Genomic DNA, 26,294 nt, shown 5'->3' on the forward strand with positions numbered 1-26,294 from the left:
TCTAGCATTACTGGAGTAATAAATAGACCATCCATTTAGGCCTTTAAAAATGTTTCCGGTCACCCTACTGACCCCCGTTCAGACTCCTCAATCACAAGTTGGTTTTTTTTTGGAAATTTTGAAGAAAAAAATAACGTAAAAATTCTGTCGATTGTCTGTCAGAAAAAAAGAAGACAATTGAAAACACACATGCCATGAGTATGCTCTTGTGCGTGGATAATCCATTTTTGGAATTCGGCACTGAGATATTTTTTTGTTATTACCACCTCCGTCAAAACAAAAAAAAATACTCATGCGCCGAATTCCAAAGGGGATTAGGCTGTGGACAAAGTCTATTACATGTTTAGTCTTTGCATATTTGCTTTTCATTGTATTTTATGACTTATTTCATTTCAAAAATATCAAATGAAAATAAAAATTCCTACCTACCGACCCTACAAAATTTCAGAATAGTGCTCGGAAACATAACATTATATTTTTTCGGCCTTGGAAATTTCTCATTAATTGACTGGCATACACCAATATCTGTCTGAAATTACATGCACTGAAAAATGTTGATTTTATCCCATAAGTATTATGCAATGTCAGATTCAGCAAATGCTACTGTAGGCTATACAGCGCTGTGTATAGCGTGCATATTACAAATCGAATCACTAGGTCACCGATCGACATTAAATCTCGTGATAATGCATTCATTTTATTGAATTTAACGAATGAACGTGGTCACATGACAACTAATTTTCCCGAATACACAATGTCCCACATTCACGGGTTTGATTTTGCCCGGGGACTGTGTAAACGCTTTGATGCTTTACACCGTCCGTGAGGGACCCAAAACGATAGCCAAGGATGTTTAGAAACGTGCAGTTTGTCATTCATGTATTACAAATAAGAATGCAAACCGAGTCTATCATATTGAGTATATATGTTAGCACGAAAACGAAAATTAAAACAAGCATACGAACAGTCAGCTGATTGTCAGCGTCACTCATATCGTGCAAATCATTGGCTAACACTGTGTTACGAAAGATTTTTGGGAATTTTAGAGGTTTATATCCACAAAGACAGTCGAATTATCTCCTGGTAGCAACGATGTTCTAGCTTTACAATGAACGACATGAAGGATGTTACGGATATACGGAAAGTGCTATCATTTTCAACTTTATTGTTACAGTGTTTTTTTAATCAAGTAAACACATGCTTGGTTAATATATATTTTTTTATTTGTATCATGCAGAAAACAGTAGATGGCCAGATGATAATGTTAACTACGAAGAAAATAATGAACTGCTAGGGGCATCAATGACCCTTATTGACAACGATATAGTAGTGAGTCAGTTTGTGTAAATTTTATAGTAAAACAATGACAATAGCTTCAGCGAGATTAAGTACTGTTTTGAATCAACTACAGTAGAATACAAAGAAGTTAACGCAATCTGTTGTATATATTATTTTATTGCCTTGCTTATAGGAAATTGTATATGTATCTCCGACTTGTTATAGTCTTTCAATCATTTTTTATGTTTGTATTGTCCCTATTATTTTTCTTAATCTGCAAATTAAGTTAGAAGCATGTCAACAAAATTCGCTTAATAGAATTTCGATCAGATAAACCATTATATAAAGTTTCAAATTTAAGTAAACACAACATACACATTCATTACTGTTAATAACGTGTATACATTTCTAACTTTGAAGACCTGTGCACCTCAATGGAAGAACACAATTCCAGTTCGAAGTTCCAATTTTGTACATACAATAGGACGATGTTTTAATGTCAAAAAAATACTTGATGGTACGTACACTGATGGACAGTTCAAGAACAGAGATCTGCCGAACACAGATGATAGCGAGTTTGCTCTAATTGGTTTTAGCTTACCGGATAATAAGGTACATATATTAAGGCTAAAAACCACTAATTCCACTTCCCATAGGCTTCTATGCTAATTTCACAATATTCAATGGCTTCTCTGGACTTTACCTTAACTTTAACTTGCAGAGGACTATATATCAGCATGATTCTACATATGTCAGCTCACAATTCTCAGAATGGCATGTGGGGTTAGCAGACTTGCAGTGCAGTACTGGTCACCGGAAGTGAAGGGTCTATAAATAGCATGGGAAATCCCAGTGTTTTCACAAGATAGGGGTATATTTAAAAATCATTATGGAGATTAGGCTTCACATCACAAGAAGCAAAATGCACCTATAAAATGTACAGAAATGTTTTTCCTTTCAGAAACTGTTTAAATTTTTTAAATAAGATGAGAACTTTTTTCACAGCACTATGAGGAACAGGGGTAATTTCTGCGTAGGACTATTTTTGGATACGTTCCAAATGCTCATTGGTTGAATTGGTGGTCTGTAACCTATATCTTGGCTGTACCTGGAATTTGTTGTATTGTCTCTCATTTCTAGTGTTATATCTACCTTTTTGAAATAATTTTAAAACGATGTTGGACGCTTTTGAATTTTTAAAAGTGATGTCAATTGCAAGATAAACGCTTTGGTGAATGGAATATTTCACAATTTACATGGAATTAATAAACTTATCTGTCCCCCCCCTTCCAAGATGATTTCAGTACGCTATGACAACATACCACTGTACTTAACTGATATGAAACGGGTCCTTAAATAGAATAATAATTATGTATGATCTTTTGCACCTCATATTGATGTTCGATACCATATTTAAGATTTTTAAATAGATGTTAACCAAGTAATTTTGCCTTTTTACAGTATAATGGAGATCCAAATTATAATATTGTAATTGGGGCACCAGGATTTGATAAGGACAAAGGTCAGTACATTGAATAACCATAATCTCAATATTCCTGTACTGCACAGGAAATAAGGGTACATGGGATCAAAAGTAGATTTCGGGCAATTAGCAACAATACTTTCATTGTATAAAATACACGTGATTGTCTCTTGTCTCTAAAAGCAGGAAAACTACATTTGTTGCCAATAGCAATTTATTTTAAAATACTATATCTGCAGAAATATTTAACACTTACGTCATTTGTTTGTTTTTAATAATCAGCTATTCAATCGCTCATAATTTGCCCGCTTTCCATGCTCGATGATCAGAGTCCAATAAACTAAAATGACGTGTAATAAAAATAGTTTCGTTTGTTTTGGTATATTTTTATCCAAAAAACTTTGAGTTTATGAAGCCCCTATAAGCATTGTTTATGAATATCGGCAGACAAGTATCGAAGCGTCAGCGATGGGATAATTCAAATACGTAAAAATCCAAAAACGTAATTGTGAATACAAGGAGCCAATGAGTCATGAAGGGGACCAAAATTCTAGGGAAATCAAAAGAATATAATCCAGACACAAAGACCATGGAACACAGACACACACAACAAAAAAGATAAAATAACCAAAATAATACATACAAAATAACAAAAGTAAGTAAGCAACTCGGACTCCACTAAAAACTGGGAGCATAGACAAGGTGCACCGGTAGGGTAAGCGTCCTCTGCTTTTCTAGAAAAACCCACTGAGTTACTCATAAAAAGTCAAATCATGGGTAGACGAAAGAGGAAAGTAAAACTCTGACACATTGTAAATAAATCCGTTTTCATTGTGCAGATGGATACACCGTAACGGTCCACGAGTTCGTGATGACGACCATAAAACTTCTGTAATGATGACTTCAATCTTGTAGCAACATAACCCTGTTTCAGTAACTTAGTTGTAAGAAGTCTAGCTCGATACAAAAAGTCTGTGTAGTTTCGGCAAGCTCTGGCATAACGTATGAGTTGTAATATGAAAATTCCATATGCAGGTGCTGAAGGAATGTTGCCACAGATTAAAAGAAAGTTGACAATACGGAATGAAAAGTCATCGCGTTTGTCGTATAATTTGGTCAATAGTTTTTCTTAACCATCGATCTCTAAGTGCAGGTCAAGATATGAGGCTGACTTCCGTGAGGAAAATGCGTTGATCAAATTCCCGAAACAATGATTGTTTAACGATAATACATTATCTATTTAGCGGTACCTGTGACTACTAAAGGAACTAGATAAACGATGTTCCTACTTTTGGGTCAGATCAGCTATAAAGTCAGCCTCATAAAAAGATAGGAATAGGTCAACGAGTACAGGAGCACAATTTGTTCCCATTGGAATGCCGACCGTTTGTTGAAAAACGCGTCCACCACACTAGACAAATATGTTGTCGATCAAATATTCCAGTATTTTGAAAATATCTTCTACTGTATATTTTGCAAAGATTATCTATATACACAATGAAGCGAACCGAATAAAATAGGTAAAACATAATAAAACTGAAGATAATGGAAAGAGACGTAACACGAAAAACTAAAGTACTGGCAATATGAACTCGCACAAAAAACTGAGAGTGACATCAGGTTCTCAGGAATGGTGAGCATATCCTGATGCCGATCCGTCATATTGCAAGTAATCAGGTAATTGGCTAGCAACAATAATGCCGCTCCGCGACACGAGTCACGAAGAGGTCCATAACTATTGCATTACCGACGGACAATGGTGTGCTAATTAACTTCCGTCAAAAAGGGCATATTGTTTTTAAGGTAAAAGTAAGAGAAAGGTTTTATTTCTTCAAAATCATGATTAGAATATAATCTTTCACAAAATTACATTAATTACTGATGAACGCTATAAAAAAATAAAATTCTTCTCTGTATTTTTAAAATAATTGACTAAACTATAATTGTAACTCTTACATGGTAAATTTGTTTAAGGTGGCTTCATACAGTATACAACAGATAAGACAGACGCACATTTCGCCGGCTACATTCTAGAATCCATTGAGGGACAACTCAATGGCAGCATAGAGATCGAGACATTATTTGGTAAGTACATGCAGTTTCCTTTTCTTTTATTCCTGTGACAACTCTTGCAAATACGGAGTAAACAGATGTGTTGATAAGTTATCCTATTTAATACCTTGACTTTAATACCCTTTCAAATGAACCCCTTCCATCAACTTTATGATGATTTAAAGTACTTCTATTTCCCATTAAGGAATCAACGAATATCCATGCGCAAGTCCAGCTAAAATAAATATTTTTTTCCATTAAACTCATTCTATCTATTGTGCTAGCATGTTAGTGCGTTAAAAGAGATATACATTTTATTTGTTTTGAAATCGTCAAGTAAAATTTTGGCCAAATCTTATTTTGCATATATTTTAATTTTATATTACTTTGTGATATCAAGTTCAAGATCAAATTTTGGGGGTTTCAAAAAATAATTGATAACGACAGTTGTTTTATGGTGATGTTTTGTTACCATAATCTAATTTTGCAAATTAAGGATATATTTCCGCTACTTCTAATTTGTTTACTACGTTTTCATCATGTACATAGTTGAAATGAATGTTTTCGCCCTAGTGTGAATAGTGTTTGACACGTGTCGGTGAGCTTCATTATGCTGTAAGATTATTACCGGATTATACTTACTTGTAATATAGCGGGTGCCGCTGGCGGAGCAGGGCATGTTGCCCCATCCGGAGCATCTGATGTCACTCCCGTTTTTTCTATTCTTTTTTTTATTCGGAGTTCATATTGCTTGTGCTTTAGTTTTTATGTGTAAAATAGTACGCAAAACATGCACCACTAACTCACTGAGAAAGCACTTAAATTGACATGCATTTTTCAATGTATTATTCATAATTAAAGTTATATATTTTTGCATTAATTCTCAAACAATAAGTGTAACTACCAAAAGAAAACTAATACATCGGGTTACATGATTATACTTCTTGATTTCCCTAATTTGAAATTAGTATAAATCGCTAGGATGTTTAAATTATTGAAATCTTAGCTTTTTGACTAATTATAACTAAATATTATACATATTGATTCTCCTTAAGTAATAATTGGATTAAATCATTTTTGTCACTCGAAATGGTAAAATTAATGATCTTCAATATAAATGGGCTGAAGGAGAATAAGTTCGTCCAATTTTTACGTTTTTTTATTCTTCGAATTTCTTCTTTCTATAGAATGAAGTAAACTGACATTTATATGTACATGTGTATCATTATGTAGCCCAATGTAGGGTACTTGAAAAAATTGCCAATAACCGGTCAAATGAAAGAAAATATGAAATTTCGAAAATTCCCCATTTTACATCGATGATTAAAACACTAGTACACAACTTCTTTTTACATCAATTATATGCTAAAAATTAACATTTGGGTTCATGGAAGCTAAGACACTATATTAATGTAGCGTATCATACGTAAGCTTGTTTAAACTGCGGTAGTCCGAAAAAAATGACAATAACGGGGGATATATAAGAAATTCTGAAATACTGAAAATTGGTATAGTAATTGTGACCCCAAAAGGAAAATCTAAGCGCCTGAATTGATCAGATATGTCAGGTATATCATTCTTTTAATTATGAATGTCTGCTTGGGTGTTAAACTCCAACAAACAAACGGAAGAAGATATGGGTTATACATTGTCAGTATGCTGTGAATGATAATTATGTTTCATACAGAGACCAGTTTTCTAGAGTATGAGTAATATTTTTAACATTGTTTGAAAATTTTTATCTTCAAATTAGTTTTTCGTGGTTTGTTGATGTAGACAATTGAATAATTATCTGTCGAATGATACCAAATTTGAGACGTTTTAGTTGATCAATAACTTGTAGAGTCGAATTTATGAGACGTTTTACGCAAAAATCGAAAATCCCATTTTTTTGCATTTTTTGTTAAATTCCAACAACGAAAATCACCGAATTCACCGAAAAGAACCCCAGAAGTATTGACTGTGATAATACTAAGCAAAAAATACCAAATAAGTCATTTTTTACTGAAGCATAAATACTCAATGTGTTATGGAAAAATATGTCAATTTAAGCGATTTTTCGGTGGGCAGGGGTACATTTTTTTCATTTTACCCCCAAAACCCTAAGGGTGTCCGCAATTTTCACGGTATCAATGGAAAGCTGAGACATTTGGCTACATGATTATACCTTTATTTGTTTAGTTTGTTTGCACTTACTGTCCCGCGCGTAGACGCTCATACAATTGAGTCACGAAAATCTTGGCTTTTTTATCAAGTGGGGTACAAATTTAGGTTTATACTGAAAAAAAAATCCAAGAATATTCTTTGGCGACAAATTGATTCGGTAATGGCAGGTATAAAGGTACCTAAATTCACTATGAAGTTGATGAATTGGGGGGGGGGTGCACCGTGGACCGTCCCAGCCCATGGACTAAATTGGTTTTCCTATGAAATAAATCGAAAACTCGGAAAAAGTAAAATGGCGGAAAAAGTCGCGCAGAAATTTATTCACCGCCCGGTTGTTGAAAAGTCACCTGCACTTTTATTCACCAGCTTAGAATGGGAGAAATTTGAATATCCAAATTAAACTGACATTTGCTTATCGTGGTAACCAAAAGTATTGTTTCCCTTCTTGTATATGAAACTAAGTTCCTCTCAGGTTTCCGTCACATCCTTTACTTTTGGGCAGATAATATTTAACAAAAGTGTCTTTTGTCCAATTTAACAGACGGCTTTTATATATTTATCCATAAGCATCACTTACATTTCGCAGTTTAAACAGGAAATGCAAGAAAATGAAGGAAAAGTGCTGATATGTATTGTTTGGGTTTTCACTATTACGTAATTTCTTGTATTGTTTACGTTTGCCTTTGATGTGACATTACTAGAATAGTCTAAACTGATTCTTTCAATTACTTTGTAGCCATCTCAAAGTTATTTTTCATGGTACTGTAACATAATAGTTATTTGTTTTAATTAAGTGTAAGTTTTTTTGTAAGAATCAGGCAAAATTGGAAAAATCAGAAACATGCATGTCAAAACTCTACAGATCGGACAATATGATTTCAGCCCCCCCCCCACCCCCAAGATGCTTTCTCTATTTGAAAATACCATTATTTTGTCTCTGCATCACTGGATTTGCTCAGAAATTGTTTAATAAAATCTTTCCAAAAAGATGTTTTCGACAGAGTTATCTACCCTTGAAATGTTAATTTTCATTCAATGAAAATATAACTCAATTTACAAAAAGGATATAGGAAATATTGTTTGTTTTCCTTGATTCTGATGGTGCTAACAGTCAAATTAAACATTCAAAATAGTGTTGTTTTGTTTACCATGTTTTACCCACTGCCTGATTCTTCCAGAAACAAACACTTAAGAACATTACATTCCAGGCACCTTAAACCATTTTATTTTATTGGTATTGTATGTTTCTAAGGGTACTCCATAGCAACAGGAACAATACAAAACACGGGAGATGACTGTACGGAAGCTGTTATAACCGGAACTCCACATTATATGATGAGCGAGGGCATCGTTGGAACAGTTAAGTATTGCCAAATAAAGGCAATTTACATTTAATATTTAAAATAAAATATCCATATTTATTCATTCCTGTATTCCTTACTGAATGTTATTCGCCATAGCTTAGTTGTAAATTGTTCTTCAACTAACTTTTAAGATTCTTCCAAATGTGATCCACGTAGTACTTCATGTTTATCCTCTCATCAGAACTAAGGAATATGTGCCGAAATATATATATTATCAAATGTGTAATCCACGCCAAGACAGATTGCCTCTGACCTTACGCTTACGCTTTACTAGAAAAACAAAATTTTTGATCGGCGTTTTTAGGCAATATAATTTAGGATCAGCCCATTAATACATCAAATGTTTTGCCAAAGCCAAATACAAATTTGAATACTACTAGTATGTGCTACACAATACGTAGATATAAAATGTTTCATAATTCATTTTAGGTTGTTATTACGTGTGTAAAAGGCAGTAATATCTTATTTAAGCAACAGTTTCTAGGACCACAGGTACGAACATGTACAGTTTCCCAAGTGACTGCAGTCCAAAAATAAATTGAACAATCAGTTTAAATCTTGTCGGAAACTGGCATATTCTGGGTCATACTTTTACTATAGACTTATGTATACTTGTTACCTATTTTTAACCGAAATCGTGCTTTCAACATGAATATATTTTTGTGGCTTTTACATGTATAAATCATGTATCCCTCTTTATTGTGACAGAACTAAAATCATTTTTTTTCGTTAGCAAAGTAACTTAAGGAGGTAGAGCTGGGGTAAGGGACATAACTCTTGAAATCTGTGATACATTTTCATCATATTCAATTTCACCAAAGCCTATCAAGCTTTCATTTAAAATAGAATGAAATTAATCCAAGTAAACTTGATGCTTAGATGAGAGTGATGTAAAATGATGTACACAAACGTTGATGATTTGTAAGAGTTTTGTCCTTTTCCCTAGGACTACCTCTTTAAATGTCCTTATTTGATAAAATTTCAACTATATCAAGTGGGTGTGTTTTTTTTTCTATTTCATTGCCGTTACTTGGTTGCGTATCCATTTTGTATTTTCCAATATGTAGTTTTATCTTCGTTATTTAAGTCCCCATTTCTTTATTTTGTCTATCTACTCAGGCATTGAATACTTTGTATCGTGTATACTATTGTTAGTTTAGACTTCACTTGTTATTAACAGCCAGCAGGTGGATTTGGATCAGCTCTAGTATTTGACGATGTGAACGGCGACGGACTGAATGATCTTCTAGTGGGAGCCCCAGAACAGTTTGATAATATTATAGATACCGGTGCGGTACATGTTTATACAGGGTTGTCAAACGTATGCATTTTTAAATTTTAAAGTTTAAAATGAAAATAACTTTTATACAAGCTACTATACTGATAAGTTATTACTTTGTAAACGCAAGGGTTTTACAGCATTCACCTGACATTATCACAACCGCGAGTGACATCATAAAAACAATGCAAGGATAAAGATCACGAATGTTGAGAATAAAACATTTGCATATTGTGCTGAACACTATTTTAAACAAGAATCTTATAGTACGTGCTCTATCAGATATACGATGAAATGTCATTTTAGGGAGCCACAGTACTCAATAAAACGGGTCAGGTTCTAGAGGGGAATGTCGTGTATGGACGATTTGGAACTGCTCTCAAATGTATTGGTGATATCAACAAAGACGGGTACAGTGGTAAGTATATATTAGAGATAATATGGTTACTTGTACATAATTTAATTTCAGTTGTAACACGCTTTCTGATTGGATAAAAAAATGTCCATCATCTTATCGACCACATTTTATAATGAGAGTGTGACGTCATCAGTTATTTGGTGTGCACCACGTGATTGAGGTTATTTCCTCATAGACCGAAATAATATATCAGTCATTCTTTAAATAAAGATAGAAATGGTGGCTACAGTTTTCTGCATACTTTAGTTATGAAAGTTAGTGTGGTTATTTTACGTACTATTTAGTGCTCTTACAACAAAACCATATTTGTACTAAGCAATTAATTGTGCTCAACAACAAAGGTTCATTGGAAAGTATTACTGAAAGTTTCCATATGGTTTATAAGTCTCGTTGTAGTTTCAGCTTCCCTTCCGGAGTTTCCGATGTAGAACTATGGAAACCAGAATACCGATCTGCATTTTATTGTTTACTTCCGGGAAAACGAAACGCAATGCAAAATCTTCTATTTTATATTTTTTAAACATTTTTATCTTGTAGAACTAGATATTTGTCATTTTATATCAGTACTTTTACACAAAATGATTTTTTGCTTTTTATTTTGAACGCAATGCTATGTTAATGACGAATCTCTAAGCATTTGAATGATAGACGAGGATTCTCATGAAACCACGGAGTCACGTGACGAGACTTACGTACCCTATTGTGAGATACGTATACATCGCTTTATATTAAAATAACAATATTAGATTAGTAAGTCCATTAGGAGACACCATGTACCTCGATTTTGTATTCACAGATGTAGCTGTTGGTGCTCCCTATGAGAATAATGGACAAGGATCTGTATATATTTACCATGGAGGACCAAAGCTGGTATTTGCACAGAGAATACAGGCCCGGAATATCGACACAGGGTTGAGGTCGTTTGGGTGGTTTATTGGAGTTTCATATGACATTGATAGTAACAACTTTACAGGTACAATAAAACCTGTTGAAACCAAACCCTATATAGGTTACAGACCACCAATTCAACCAATGAGCATTTGGAACGTACGCAAAAATAGTCCTACGCAGAAATTACCGCTGTTCCTCATAGTGCTGTGAAAAAAGTTCTCATCTTATTTAAAAAAAATTAAACAGTTTCTAAAAGGAAAAACATTTCTGTACATTTTATAGATGATTTTGCTTCTTGTGATGTGAAGCCTAATCTCCATAATGATTTTTAAATATACCCCTATCTTGTGAAAACACTGGGATTTCCCATGCTATTTATAGACCCTTCACTTCCGGTGACCAGTACTGCACTGCAAGTCTGCTAACCCCACATGCCATTCTGAGGATTGTGAGCTGACATATGTAGAATCATGCTGATATATAGTCCTCTGCAGGTTAAAGTTAAGGTAAAGTCCAGAGAAGCCATTGAATATTGTGAAATTAGCATAGAAGCCTATGGGAAGTGGAATTTGTGGTTTTTAGCCTTAAATCCGAAAACAGACAGCTTTTACAGTTCCATTATATCATTTGTTTTAAAATGTACTATGAATCTTGGTATACCGGACAACCGACCAAACCGAACCAATTTTAAAGTTCAATATGTATTCCAATTAGTTAGGGTTCACTTTTTTACTGGCAAAATATTTGATTATACATACAAGTACATTTTACTTCTTCCAATGTCGCTAATTAAAACCAATGCGTCAATTTGCAATGTTTTGACAGAAGTATAAATTGTTTTGATGCTCCCTTTAATAGTGAATTGACGTTGATGTCATTTTACCGTTAAATGTCTACGTAGTACAGTGAAATCTGTCTAAACGGAATCCTGAATTAACCGGAAACCTGCCTAAACCAGACAAGTTTTGAGGTCCCATTGTGTCAGATTAAATGTATTATGAACCTGGATAAATTGTACATTTGTCCAAACCGACGGATTCTACAGTCCAAAAGGGGTTCGGTTTAGAGAGGTTTTACTGTATAGTGAAAAATGTTTAAACTGAACCATGAATAACCCATCAACCTGTCTATTTTTTTAATCCGTTATATTAATTCAAAAGTATTCTGATTGAACCATAGTAAGTCAACCATCTGGCTTAACCGAATAATTTTTAAAGCCCCAAAAGAATTTATGTTATATGGTGAGATTAACACCGAAAAACATTAGCATCAATAACATCATTGCTCTAGGTTAATAACATTATAAGAACAATCGAGGAAACAAATAGAGATTAAAGATAAAAATGAAGACTAAAATATTTTTACTGTTTCCAGATATGATAGTTGGATCGTATAGTTCCAACATTGTAACAGTTCTTAGAAGTAGACCAATCATAACGCTGAACAGTAGTATGGATATCTATCCCAAGGAGATACCACTTAATTCCTCCGGACAGGATTGTCAAGATGATGCCTTCAGGCCATGTGTCTCCGTAAATATATGTTTCTCATATGACGGCATTGATGTTCCTGACAATATATGTAAGTGTACATACATACTACATTGTCCTGTACTTTTTATCCACTTCGGATTTGATGGGAAGTTTAGAGTCATCAAATGTCAAGTATACATGTCGGTATGTGAAACAGGATTCAGAGACGATCCACATACTTAATGCAGATGACGGGAATATACAAATAACATATAAAAACGTACGGAAAAAAACGTCACACTGAAAACTAAGGCACATGTATGAATTCCCAGAAAATTATGGAACTATAGCAAGTACTCCGGGACAGCCGGCAGCCTCTGCTCCATCAGCGACACCCGTGCCGGTAGAATTGCGTGTTTCTTCTTCAATTCCTCCAAAATCTCGTGTGAAAATGTCTTATTATATTCACGGTATTAAAAGGATACATGCATTGAATTTGTACGGTTAATTGTGTTTCCCTAGTAACAGAGATACATTTAGCGCTTGCGTAGTGCATTACGTCTACGTGACGCATATTTATTTAAGGTATTGTCTGTCGCACGAGTGCCGAAGAATGCCTAGATCTCGCGAGTAGGCAGAACTTGTTCCTCCCACGAGTTAAATCCTCGAGTGTTCTTGCATGAGTGATCATATTTTGGTTTTTAGCGATAGCCAATTGATTATCCTATTTATTATATAGATTTTATATATAATTTATCGATATTTTCAATATGAATTTTAAATTCTGTGAGTGGCGAATTGATATCAAAGTCGTGATGTTTTGTCGAGAGAAAGTCCACGAGTGAAATTACCGAATTTATTTCACAGTGTGAATTATCGAAATGTATTACACTGGGAACATTCGATAAAATACTGTTATCTATATATAATAATTCAAGTTCCCTAACGAGGCTCCACCGATTTAGAAAACATTGAATTCTTGCACAGGGATGCATGTTTGATACTTTCTTGACGTGCATTTTTTATTTGAGCGGTGTTTGAATATTTTTCAAACTTAAAATAGTTTTGTCATGACTACGGAACAATATCGAACATCTTTACAGCCGCCATTCCATAAAGAAATTTATAAAAGGAAGAAACTCTTGACAAAGCTCTACGACAAATACGTTGACTTCCAATTCTTTGTAGTTATATTTAAATACAGTCTTTCAAATTGTTCATGCATGTACTTATTTAATATTGTTACGAATGTGTGAGCCTTCGTCTTTCTATATTTATCTACATTTTCTTTCTTTAAAGTGGTTGGATATAAGTTTTTTCTTGATGCTGAAAGAACAAAAGCAACACCCAGAAAAACAAGTCGAGTTCACCTTTTTCACAACAGAACGGATTTAGGATCAAATCATGTTCAGCAACAAAATGTGTCTATCCAATATGGGATCGAGGAATGCATAAATTTTTCTGTTATTGTTGAGGTTGGTAAGATCAAAGGAAACGTATTAAAAATACAGCTTTGAAATATGATCCTAGTAATTACAGTTGTAATACAGTTATAACTTCATTTTAACAAAGTTTTGTAATGAAAAAGTAATCAAGGGAACCAATACAAAAGCGAAAATCAAAATGTGTTTTCCAAGGACAAAAAGTAGACGGAGAAAATAGACATACACATAAAAAAATATGAAATGTCCAAAATAACATGTACAAAGAAACAAAATCAATTCACTTCAGATCCTAAGAACTGGGCAATGGACCATGTACATCAGTAGGATAAGCATCATCAGCTTTTCTAGAAATACCAGAAGAAACAATTGAAACAATATTTTCCTGAAGAACCAAAATTACATTAGACATTTTTCTAAATACAGAAAAATAACAAACAATAGTGACATACACACTCGCTAAAACACTATCAAATAAAGAAAAAAAGCCACCAATTTAATTAGAGCATTGAATCAAAGTCACTAGCAAGGAATGTTGCATGCTTTTAGATATGGTATATTCACATTTCAGCCTGTAAACAGAGAATTTTATGCTTCATTAAATGAGAAACTAGTTATTGAAATGGAGTATGGTCTAGCAGATAAGAATATTCCTGGTGTAGTGGAACCTGTACTCGACCGAAATAACCCCACTCTGGCTGTGGATTCTGTATGTATTCAAAGGACCAATAATATCTGTTTCAAATCACGCGAACATAACATGAAATCCATGTAAATTTTGACGTGATTCACTTGAAAGCCAGATTCACATGAAATTCATCTGTCACAATGGATGAGGTGAACTTTAATGCTTTTGGTCTCTACTGTTCTGATACATTAAGTATGTAAAATAAATTAAATATTACTGCCTAACTAGATAAGGTACAGTACATTTGATTTAAGATTCCACAGAAAAGCAAAATTTGGATATAAATAAATCTTTCTGTTTTTCAAAAGTACGATGTCTACACCATTATAGACCCAGAATTTTTTTGTGAATCAAGATAAAAAATAAACTATTATCCCAAAAATATATGGACGTTACATGGGTCTTTTTAATTGCATTTCATGCTCACTTCTGGGATTAGCAAACTTAAAGTAAACAAACTGTTTTGTCCATTGATTATGACTCAGTTGTACTTTACAGACAATTTATGATACTTAAGATTCAACCCTTCGTACATCAAGTGACAGTTTTCGTTGAACAAAAAGAAATAGGATCCAATATCACCGATAAATGTACACCAACCTTTATATGCTCATTTCAGATGAAAATCATATGAAAATTAACAATGTTTGTTAACGATACCTATATCCTAGAAGATATTTTATCTGTTTTTAGGCAAATTTCTCTTCTGGATGTGAAGGTTCATGCAAACCTAACCTGCAGGTGATAACATCGGCTAGTGTACAAGAAGTCATACTTGGCGTCAAATCTGAGATAGTCATAACAGTAATATTAACCAATCATGGTGAACAGTCTCATAGCACGTGGATGGTCATGACAACCCCTAATAACACATTATTCATTACCTATTACCAACCAACGGATCAAGCGACCGATATAGTAGATTGTAAACACATACAGGCGTCAGGATACATTCAGTGTGACCTACGGTCATTATTCTATAACAAACAAAACGTAATTGTTAACTTCCGTTTTTTTGTATCACGTGAAACCTTGGTGTCGGTCAATGAAACTCTCGGAAGTTTCAACCAGCTGGTGACTTTTCGGACGGACGCTCGTACAACTGGAGTTGAAGCAGATAATTCAGACAATTACGATATTTACGAAATTAACACTAGATTGTATTCAGTTGTAGAGTTTACGGGGTGAGTAATTCCGTAAAATGAATGAAAAATAAAGACATGGAATGGAAGAATAATCTAGGGAATCAAAAGAATGTAATCCAGGGACAAAGACCAGACATGGAAAAAAGACATACACAACAAAAAACATAAAGTAACTTAAATCATACATACAAAGTAATAAAAGCAAACGAGCAACTCGGACTCCACTAAAAACTGGACGCATGGACCGGGTGCACCCTCTGGTTTCCTAGAAAAACCCGCCGAGTTGCTAATTAAAAGTCGATTATTGGGTAAACGAAAGAGGAAAGGAAAACAATGACACGTTGAACAAGTCAGTTTTCATGGCCAGATGGATACACTGTAACGATGCATGAGTTCATGATGACGACCATAAAATTCTGCAGTGATTACTTCAATCTTGTAGCAACATAACTCTGTTCCAGAAGCCTATTTGTTAAAATTCTAGCGCGATACAAAAAGTCTGTGTAGTTTCGGCATGCTCTGGCATAACGTATGAGTTATGATATGAACTCTCCATACGCAGGGACTGAAGGGATATTGCCACAGATGAAAGAAAGTTGACAATTCAGAATGAAAAGTCATCACGTTTATCGTAAAGTTTGGTCAATAGTTTTCCTTTACCATCGAATTCTAAGTGTATATCAAGATGTGAGGCTGACTTAACAGTGTCTGTAGTATCCTTTATCTCAAGTCTTTGTGATAGATGCGATGTAATAAATCCACGAAATTAGGATTGTTTAAAGGTAATACGTCATCTATTTAGCGGAAACTGAGATTAAAGGATCTCTTAGAAGATTGGAAGAATTTCTTACAATCTAAAAAATGTGAGAAAGAGTATGTGTGCATATACCATCAAACAAAAAAATGGATGGATGCGATATACAATATTGTTAAATGTTAGCATGTATATCTTTGCCACATGATACATCTCTTTTATTTTATTTTTTGCAGTGCCTCTAAACCAGAACAATTAAGGGTATCTGATAATCAAGATGAGCATTTGTATTATGTGCATACCTATTCCTTATTGAACAAGGGTCCAAGTCCGCTATACAACAGTACAATTGAACTCTGTATACCTATTACAAATGACACGGGAATTCCATTGATGGATATAAATGATGTACAGGTAATTGATTACTTCATTTAAATTGCAATATTTATGTGATATTTTCGATTTACTTGTCCAATTCCTTGAGATTTTGTCGCTGTTTTATTTTTCTTTAAACTAACGGACACTAAAAACTTCTATCATGTTTAATTTAGCATACATTATAAAAATAGGAGATGTGGTATGATCGCCAATTAGACAGTCATCCACCAAATGCCAGGCAGCCAACAATATTTTATTCGCATGCCTATATATATCATTGATGTAAAAAAAAAACTTAAAATTACTATTCTGTTTGTACTATCAAAAAAGTGACTTCATCAGTACACCATAATTAGCTTCAATATTCCCACTGTGAAAGTAGGGGTATATTGTGATATGGGTGTCTGTCCTTCGTCCGTCCTTCCATTCTTCCATCCGGACTTCCTTCCGCTACACGGAGGGACCCATCTCGTATCCGTTACTCTTTCTATACCACTAAATGGAATTGAATGAAACTTCATTTCATGTTCCCATGTAGATAGTGACAGGGTGTCCGTCCAGCCTGTACTTCCTTCCTTCCGTTACAATGGGTTGTCCATCTCCTGTCCGTTATTCTACCTACACCACTGATTGGAATTGAATGAAATTTTCACAGATTCTTTATAACTTGTTTCCATTGTGCACACCTTATTTAAGTAGGTAGACCTAGGATAAGGAACATAATTCATGAAATCAGTGATATGTTTGTATCGCATTCAATTTCACTAAGGTCTTTCAAGCTTTCATTTGAAACAGAATGAAATCAGTCCAAGTTATTTTGATGCTTACATGAGATTGATGTAAAAAGGTGAATACAAACGATCCAATGATTTTTAAGAGTTGTAGCCCTTATCCTAGGTCTACCTCCTTAAGATTTCGATCCAAATGAATTTGGTGGTTTCACATAGCAAGTTATTGATTTTGTCGTGTGCGGGTATGGAGACATGGGGACCCATCTCTTACACGCTAATCATCCTACACAACTGAATGGAAATGAATGAAACTTTCAAAAAATCATTATAACATGATCCCATTTGTACCTTCTATTTTCAGATTTTGATATAAATCGATATGGAGGTCAAGTGGTCCATGTTGACAAATAGTGAATTGAGAGTATCAAATTATTGAGCAATGCTCAGTTTTCCTAGTCTTACTTCTGTTTGTTTAGTTGTTTAAGTGAAAAGATGATGTGGGTATTATACTTAAGTTTTTATAGTACCCTACCTGTGCACCGGATCCGTACTCCCAGTACTGGATTCTGGTTTCCTCAATAACTTTTGTTTTTTTTTTTTTGTTTTTTTTTTTGTTTTTTTGTTTTTTTTTTTTGTTTTTTTTGTTTTTTTTTGTGTATTATTTCATAATCTTTGATGTGTGTTTTTATTTTCTTGGTACATTCATTTACCCTGGATTATGTTCCCATTTTATTACCGTTCGAGTCATCTATTTTTTCTATGATTTCGCGTTAATTGTGTATTATAACATTAGACGTCAATAACGCATTAATCCACGTGGCAATTGCATATATGCATGTACATGTATTTGAACTTGTGTACAGTTTCCTTTGTTTAAAGTAGGTATAAAGTGTTTAAAAATGCAAACGTAATAAACTGACAGGACTCTGGTCTCTGTTTTTCGACAAATTGTTTCCAACGACACAAGAACTAGTTAAGCAATAGAAAAATTGTTATATTTAGCAGTATAAAACCTGAATTTTTTTAAGAATTCAAAAAGTAAAATAAAATGTTGCAGGTATTGTGCATCAACCAGTCTTTCCAGTTTTGTTGTCCTGATATTGTCATTTGCCATGGACTTAATCCTTTGCTATTTGCTTTTGTTTGTTTTGTTTGTTGGGGTTTAACGTCCGAGCAGCAATATTTCAGCTATATTCAGACAATGAACATGAAATGGATGATACAATGAACATTAAATGAAAAAAAAAGGATGGGTCAGAAGGATAATAGGGTCGACAAATTTTGATTGCCACTGGAAATAGGGGGATGGGTAAGGTCGGGCAATTTAGCCGCCTGTGGCGGAGCGCAAAGGTTCCTACTCCTATCGAATACCACAGCAGGGTTCTTTAACGTGCGAGGAACGTGGCATCTTTCCCAACACGGTGCACCACTATTGTTTGCGGTCAGGTTTTCCGTATTATAGCCTGACAACCCCAGCATGTAACACGCCAGGGGTACCTCATTTCACCACCTGGGGCACACATCCCAGTTGCTCTGTGGGCAGAGCGCCTGGCCCCGGCTAGGTTTCTGAGCACTATTTAGTCGCCTTTTACGACAAGCTTAGCGCTGCTGCAGGCCTATTCTTTTAACACCCAGACCAGCACGGGGCTTTGCTATTTGCCTATAAGTTCGATAATTTTGTTATAATTTTTATTGCTAAGTAATATTATTGTCAAATTATGAAAAATTATTTTAGTAACTATCATAATGTATGCTTTTTCAGGTCATCAGTAACAACCAATTCTTATCATGGGAAGTAATACAGTTCCCAGGTATGGTTAACGATGAGGTGACGAACTCCTCTCAACGGAATACTTCTACTAGTCCTCAACAAATTAATTTGCAATTGGTCGAGAATGGAGGAGCTGGAATGGTACAAATTGTAAGATTTTTTTTTATTTCAAAAAATCTTTCATCTGGTTGAAGTTGCAGTAACGTTAACGGACTTTTGATATAAAAAATATAAGAATTATTTTTTGTTAATGTATTATCGAACAATTTCACCCTCCGCGATTTAATAATTATAACGAAAATGTCGCTTACCGATATTCGCAGTACGAAATTTTACGCCCAGATTTTATGAGTGTTCCGCACACGAATAGAATTTCCAAGAGGTCTTGGCACGAGTAATAATGTTTTGGTTATCTGCAATAGCCAACTGATTATTTTTATCATCATAAAGATTTTCGTTATTACGTTTTGCTATTTTCGACATAAAGTTTTAATTTTGTAATAGGCGGAATAAATCACCTCTTTATGACGTGTTCGTGGGAGAAACCCCGAAAGTGGAATTAAAATTATTTCTCATGTTAATTATCGAATTTCGTTATACAGGGAGCATTAAAACATTTTCTACAATCTATAACACAATACATTTTTCTATCATCTTTCAGAAATGTGATACAACAGATACTAAACGTTTAGCCATTATACGTGTAAACATAAAACAGCTGGAGAAGGATGAAAAAGATGCATTTAGTATAACTTTAAATATTTCTGAGGAAGCACTTAGATTTACAAAGGTATGATAGTACAAGGGAAACAGAACTCGCTTCCTGATTTAATACCAAAGTTAATCAAAGTCTTTGGAACAATCCTTTTTGCAAGCATAGTTCCAACCCACTTTAGAAAGAAGAACTCATTTCAGTTTGTTTTGTCTTATTTATGCTGCTGATTTTTAAATTGACACATGAATCCCTTGTTCATCAATATTTCAATTCCCACTCGACAGCGTGATTGATCATCTTATCAGTCAAATTAAGCGAATTTCATTTAAAACCTTTTTATGTTAGCATGTGCCCTTATTTATTCGGCATAATGATAAACTTGGTAAATTGCACACTTCGCCGAATGTTTACTTTAACCCTACCGGTGCACCTTGTTCATGCTCCCACTTTTTTAGTGGAGTCCGAGTTGCTCATTTGCTTTTTATTACTTTGTATGTATGATTTTAGTTACTTTATATTCTTTGTTGCGTATGTCTGTTTTCCATGTCTGGTCTTTGTCCCTGGATTACATTCTTTTGATAACCGCTATAACCTTGGTTCCCTTGATTATTCTTCAAAAGAGTAACCAAGCGAATCACCATTCTACCGGAAATCAATAGGATGTAATCCTGGGACAAAAACAAGACATAGTAAACAGACGCACACAAAAATATGAAATAATCAAAATAATACGTACAAAGCAACAAAAGTAAATGAGCAACCCAGACTCCACTGAAAACTGGGAACATGGACCAGATGCACCGGTAGGGTAACGTCCTCAGCTTTTCTAGATGAAAAGAGGAAAATAACTTATAGTGAGTCTCGTATGATAGAAGGGTTTTCTGGCATATATCGGGTATTACCAATGTAAAAAGGTAAGGTATTTTAAAAGTAACTATTGTGTTTTACAGCGTGATGGTATTATATACAGAACAAAAGCTATTTTACAAACGCGGAATGACTCCAGGTACTTCACCACAGCTGTTAATGCTTCGTATGAGGTAATCATAGTTTTTACTAGTATTTCAAACTATATAAATGTATATTTGAACATTGAGTTGCATGAATATATCGCCTTATACAATGGAAAATCACTGCAAAATAAATGTTTGAAGTTATAGAATTGGTAAATAAACAATCTATTTTCACTTTTCTAAAATTAAGTAATACACCATACAATGTAAAACATAAAAGTTTTATACAGACGAATAAGATTTTTTATCGCATTGAATAATTAGAACAGAACCCGTGTTCATTCAATATTTTTTCACTTTCTGAAGCTTCATTTTTTTTCTCATCTGATTATTAATTCTCTCAAATGGCTGGTCACGGTGTTTGGTATTTAAAACGTCTTTTCTTTCTTCAAAAATGAAATAAATCATAAATGAAAAATTGTCATAAGTATAGTTACCAAATGCATAATGATGACATTTTAGTGAGGGGTTTTCATTTTTCTGACTATTAACCAAATTAAACTGATATCCTGGATAATTGATGCATGTATACAAGATTATCTACGTACTAGGAAATTTCCAACATTTTGGTTGGCCACGAAAAATTAATGTCTTTACTAAACATGTACATCGGGTAATACTTACCATTTCCTACAATATAGAGCACAGTGTGTCCAGGGAGTTTGTCGTCTCATTTTAACTATGTTGTATCAGAAAAAAAAACGTTCAAACAGTATCTACCAACAACAAAAAGCTTAAACAAACTTTCTATTCTCAAATTTGTAATACTATCAAAATAGTAATGAAGAAAACATTGTTTCAAGTCGCTTTATATTGACTCTCTTAGTAAACGAGCATTAAATAGACAATACTGGACAAATACTTGGATTACGTTCGTTGCATACGTCAATATCGGTCTTTGTGTTTTTTCTGTAATAAAAAAAATTATAGATCTATCATCGTATACCAGAGGAAGCAGTAAATATAGAATATTTATGTACATTTATTTCATTAAATATCGATTACGCTTTTTCACAGATTTCAAGTGAAATTTTCCCGCAGCTTGTGGAGCCAGAAGAGACGAAAATAAATCTGTGGATAATTGTAGGAGGAAGTGTTGGGGGCTTTGTCTTACTAGTCATTCTTGGTATTATTCTTTGGAAGGTATGCAAAAGTCCTTTCTTTATATTCACGGAATGCTAGCCATTTTAGGTATTTTTTTTAAAGGAACGTAACCCACTAACACAGGTACGACAGCCTAAATTTCGGTCTCATTGGGAAAAAGGAAAACAGTACACATTTTTTCTAGGAAACTTCAACTATTTTCACTTTGGTTCGTACCTGAATTGTTTAAAATAAGTTTTTTTTTTCTTTTAAATGTATCCATGTAAGTGCCGCGGCTCTGATAAATTGAATATTTGAATTTGTAGTCTACTAATGTCCGTTGCTCCAATTTGACAGTAAACTAAACCAGTCTGTCGGATTTGGAAATTGAAAAAGTTACTTCTCTTTGCCTAAAATCCTAAAAAACGATGTCAAAGTCGGGAATACAATAAAGGACTATTGAATTGCTATCCTTAACTTAAGTTCTCAATGCATTGTATTGTAAGAACATTATCCATATAAAAATTCAGATCTGCTGGTGGAGAAAAATTCACGAAACAAACGATACTTTTTCGAACTACATACGCCATATTTTTATGTAACCATAGTTTTTTCTGTATTTTTGGGAAAACGATGCATTTTTCTATCGATGAAAGCAGCTTAATCTAGAACGACAACTGTTTTACCTTTGTTATTTCGTAGTGTTGGAATACCAAAAAAGAAATGCGTCCACACGTTACTTATATATAATTTGTATATTGGGATGGGTGTATCTGCACGCTGTATATATAGTGATTGGCGGTTTGGGTAATCGTATTGGGGTGTGGTCTTACACGGTATATCAATTGTTTGGTAGTATTGTGATTATATGAGTATTTCAACACGTTGAAATTTTATCTCCCTTGTTTTGTGGTATGGGGATAATATGGGTATTTCCACACTTTGTATCTCTAATGTTAGGTGGTTTTGTGGGACTATATGTATGAATATATCCACATATTTTGTCTCCACTGTTTGATGATGTATATGCAAAACATTTTTGGGTATCTCCGCGCAGTAATATTGTATCCTCAGTGTTTGGTGGAATAAGGGTTCTATTGGTGTGTTCTAACGTTGTATTTTTATTGTTTAGTATATATCAATTTTTAGTGTAATGATGAATTGTAAGGGTATGTTCACACGTTGTATCTCCAGTGTTTGGTGGTATGGGAAATTGTTAAGGATTTTTTTACGTTGTATCTTCAGTATTTGATGGTTTTAATAGAGTTTATATCCATGATTCAATTTACTATAAGTTTCTGTTTGTTATTTTGTAGTGTAAATTCTTCGAACGTAAGACGAGAGATGATGTGAGGAAACGACGTACTATGTACTTAGCTGAAGTACAAAAGCGCCGAACAATGGCTTTAAGTACACATGTATCCAATCAAACAGTGCAGAGACTGCCCATTGATAATGGGTCTTGATTGGTTATATAGTCGTAGTACGGCAGTTGTTTACATCTGCGTCGTAAGAGTGCGAGCGCAATTCAAACGTGTTCAAGGATGATACTTAAATGACATCAGACATTCCAGTATAATAGAAATGTGATTTTTTGACATTATCTATCAAATATGAAAATTGTTATGATTATTTACTATCATTAGCTTGGTGTGATAAACAAAAGGTGACGTATGCAGTGTGTACATGTATGTCAAAGGGTAAAACATGTGGTTCACATTATTGCTGTGCATTTCATTTTGATTAGTATTTAAATGATTTAATTTTCAATTTGACGGCATATTTTTTCCACAGCAGTTGGTATTTCTTAGGCAGCAATTGTTCATTTAACTTGCTTTTTGATAACAATTAAAACTCATTGCTATTTTCTTTTTCCGCAAGGTATCTTTTAATGCACATTTTTTTTACTTTCGTATTTGTTTCATATTTTATCATTTTATTTTTATTTAATTGTAACTTCTGTCAGGACATGTTACTGGCTTTGAACATTTTGCATGCATTACTCTTTCAATTTAAATTGTTCTGGGTAAAATAAAATTTGTTGAATACATCTTTGATTACACTTGATAAATGTTAAAACACCATGCTGAATATGGTTGCTATACCTGCCGCTCTGAAAGATTAAGATTCGATTAAAAACACAAAGTGAACTATGCCCAAACAAAATTATTACAAAATATATAGCTAGGCCTAACAGAAGCCCTACCTCGTATCAAATTGACAATAATGTGGTATGATGGTATGCTACTCATCGACACCATAATTTCCAAGTCGACATTGAAGCTTCAAACGCCTGAATCTACTGGTAACAACGGAGTTTACACAGTAGTTGTATGTAAGTATCGTCACATCACTCCGTGTTGTCCTAAGAATGGGTCCACGTCTACCATGCAAATGCATGGAGATTCGTCATGAAAATAGCAGAGTTAAGTATCAAAGGCAAAATAAATTTTTGTGTAAAAATACCGATGAAAAATAACAAATATCTAGTTCTGCAAGATAAAAATGTCGAGAAAAGATTTGGTATTGCAATGCAGCGGTTCAAGATCACGGAAGTGAATAATGAAATGCAAATCGGATTTTGTAACGTTCTACATTAGAAATTCCGGAACGGCAAATAAAACTTAAACGAGACTTACAACCCTACTGCAGATATTAGGGGTTTTACAAACATATCATATGGTGCTTAATAACTTTTAAATTATTATACCCCCGCTAAGAGGTAGAGAGGGTATATTGTTATACCCTTGTATAATTGCTATTACTATGAAGAATGAAAAATTACATTTTTGTGGTTAGAATTATTTTATTTTAACATTGTATTCTCAGACTTTATCGATGTTTAAAATCAATTTTTTTGTGAGGGAATATAGAACATGACTACTGCATGGTTATTTTTCATTAGTGCTGCTTCAATGTATTGAAATTGTGTAATATCTTTTTTCAGAAATTTTGTATTAATTATATCCATCGAATTTATTTGTTTATGTTTATTCATAGTGTTTCATGTTTGTAAGTTCTTTTATTTAATGCATAGCTGATTGTCCTTTAGTTATTTATTACATATGAGACCTTTAAAATATATCCAGTTACCACAATGTGTACAAATGTTAACATAGAAGAAAATATGTACAAATGTGTCGGTGATCACGTGTGTGAGCATTTGTGTATGTATAGTAAGGAGTTGTACTGAAATAGTTGTTTTATAATAATAAATTCATGAACTTGTTAATAATATAGAAACGTTTCGTGCATATATGTACGTTAGTTTCTGTAGACAACGAAATGAAATACACTAACATAAAAACTGAAGATAAAAAACAAGACACTACACAAAAGTATAAAGCACTTGCAATATGTACTCCCACGACCCCCCCCCCTAAAAAAATTACAGGAGTGACAACAGATGTTCTAGACAGGTAGGTATGTCCTTCCAGCGTGGCACCCGTCATATTGCAAATGAGTAGGCGTCAAATTTGGATGTCGATCCAAACTAACTGAATATATTTTGTAATAGCTGTGATATAGCTGTGCATGCATTGCCAATGAGAAAGTGGAAGCTTAAAGTTGAAAAATCAAAATTATCCGGTTTATCAACCAGTTTCGTTTTCAAATGGCATGTGGCATCACAAAAGAAGACCAAGTACATACCCCTGTGTAACACCAAAATCAATACCACTTAAAAAGAGGATGAATTAGTATTGACCACTCTTTCATTTGTCTTGAACTGATGTATACTTTAAACCGTGCTGTGTATTGCCAACTACACCAAAGGCTTTCATTTTATGTATAAAAAAACTCCTGTGCCAAGCCTCCACAACTGCCATCGATAAATCACAAAGCAGTTGATTGGTCATTAATTTGGTGGCTATGAAGTTTGGATTCCCTCTTTTTTTTTAAAGTATATAGCATTATATTGTATTTACAGCTTTCCGATATAACTAAAACAAATAATTATATGTCAAATATTCCAACGGCTGCTGCTTTGGAGCATATACAGGACGGATACATGATCTCAGGTAAGTGGGGTGGGGGCGTATAAAGAAAATTTTGTGGGTAACATTTATGAAAAATCAAGATTCTATGTAACTTTTTTTCAGTTCTAGAGGGGCATACGTCCGGCACGCCCGTCGTTGGATTCGCACCTGATATATATTTTTAGTATTTTGTG

At 33.9% G+C, this 26,294-nt stretch overlaps 1 protein-coding gene across 2 annotated transcripts in view; it reads left to right on the forward strand.

Moving 5' to 3' along the window:
- The window catches only part of LOC148602874 (integrin alpha-8-like), a 43,361-nt gene extending 17,995 nt beyond the window's left edge, over nt 1-25,366 (forward strand). For both annotated transcript variants that reach the window (XM_088553064.1, XM_088553065.1), the window contains exons 3-21: nt 1,238-1,329; nt 1,699-1,890; nt 2,740-2,800; nt 4,736-4,846; nt 8,232-8,338; nt 8,773-8,835; nt 9,524-9,664; nt 9,929-10,040; nt 10,837-11,013; nt 12,306-12,512; nt 13,703-13,878; nt 14,417-14,554; nt 15,227-15,717; nt 16,669-16,846; nt 19,304-19,462; nt 19,974-20,102; nt 20,978-21,067; nt 22,058-22,183; nt 23,440-25,366. In XM_088553064.1, the coding sequence (XP_088409190.1) occupies nt 1,238-1,329; nt 1,699-1,890; nt 2,740-2,800; nt 4,736-4,846; nt 8,232-8,338; nt 8,773-8,835; nt 9,524-9,664; nt 9,929-10,040; nt 10,837-11,013; nt 12,306-12,512; nt 13,703-13,878; nt 14,417-14,554; nt 15,227-15,717; nt 16,669-16,846; nt 19,304-19,462; nt 19,974-20,102; nt 20,978-21,067; nt 22,058-22,183; nt 23,440-23,589 (2,900 nt within the window). In that variant the 3' untranslated portion in view covers nt 23,590-25,366. The remainder of the gene's footprint in view (nt 1-1,237; nt 1,330-1,698; nt 1,891-2,739; nt 2,801-4,735; nt 4,847-8,231; nt 8,339-8,772; nt 8,836-9,523; nt 9,665-9,928; nt 10,041-10,836; nt 11,014-12,305; nt 12,513-13,702; nt 13,879-14,416; nt 14,555-15,226; nt 15,718-16,668; nt 16,847-19,303; nt 19,463-19,973; nt 20,103-20,977; nt 21,068-22,057; nt 22,184-23,439) is intronic.
- Nucleotides 25,367-26,294: the final 928 nt, after the last annotated feature.

Source organism: Perna viridis, chromosome 11 (assembly GCF_037379345.1).
Source record: "Perna viridis isolate PV_CMFRI_1.1 ecotype Kerala chromosome 11, ASM3737934v1, whole genome shotgun sequence".
In the NCBI taxonomy this organism is placed as follows: domain Eukaryota; kingdom Metazoa; phylum Mollusca; class Bivalvia; order Mytilida; family Mytilidae; genus Perna; species Perna viridis.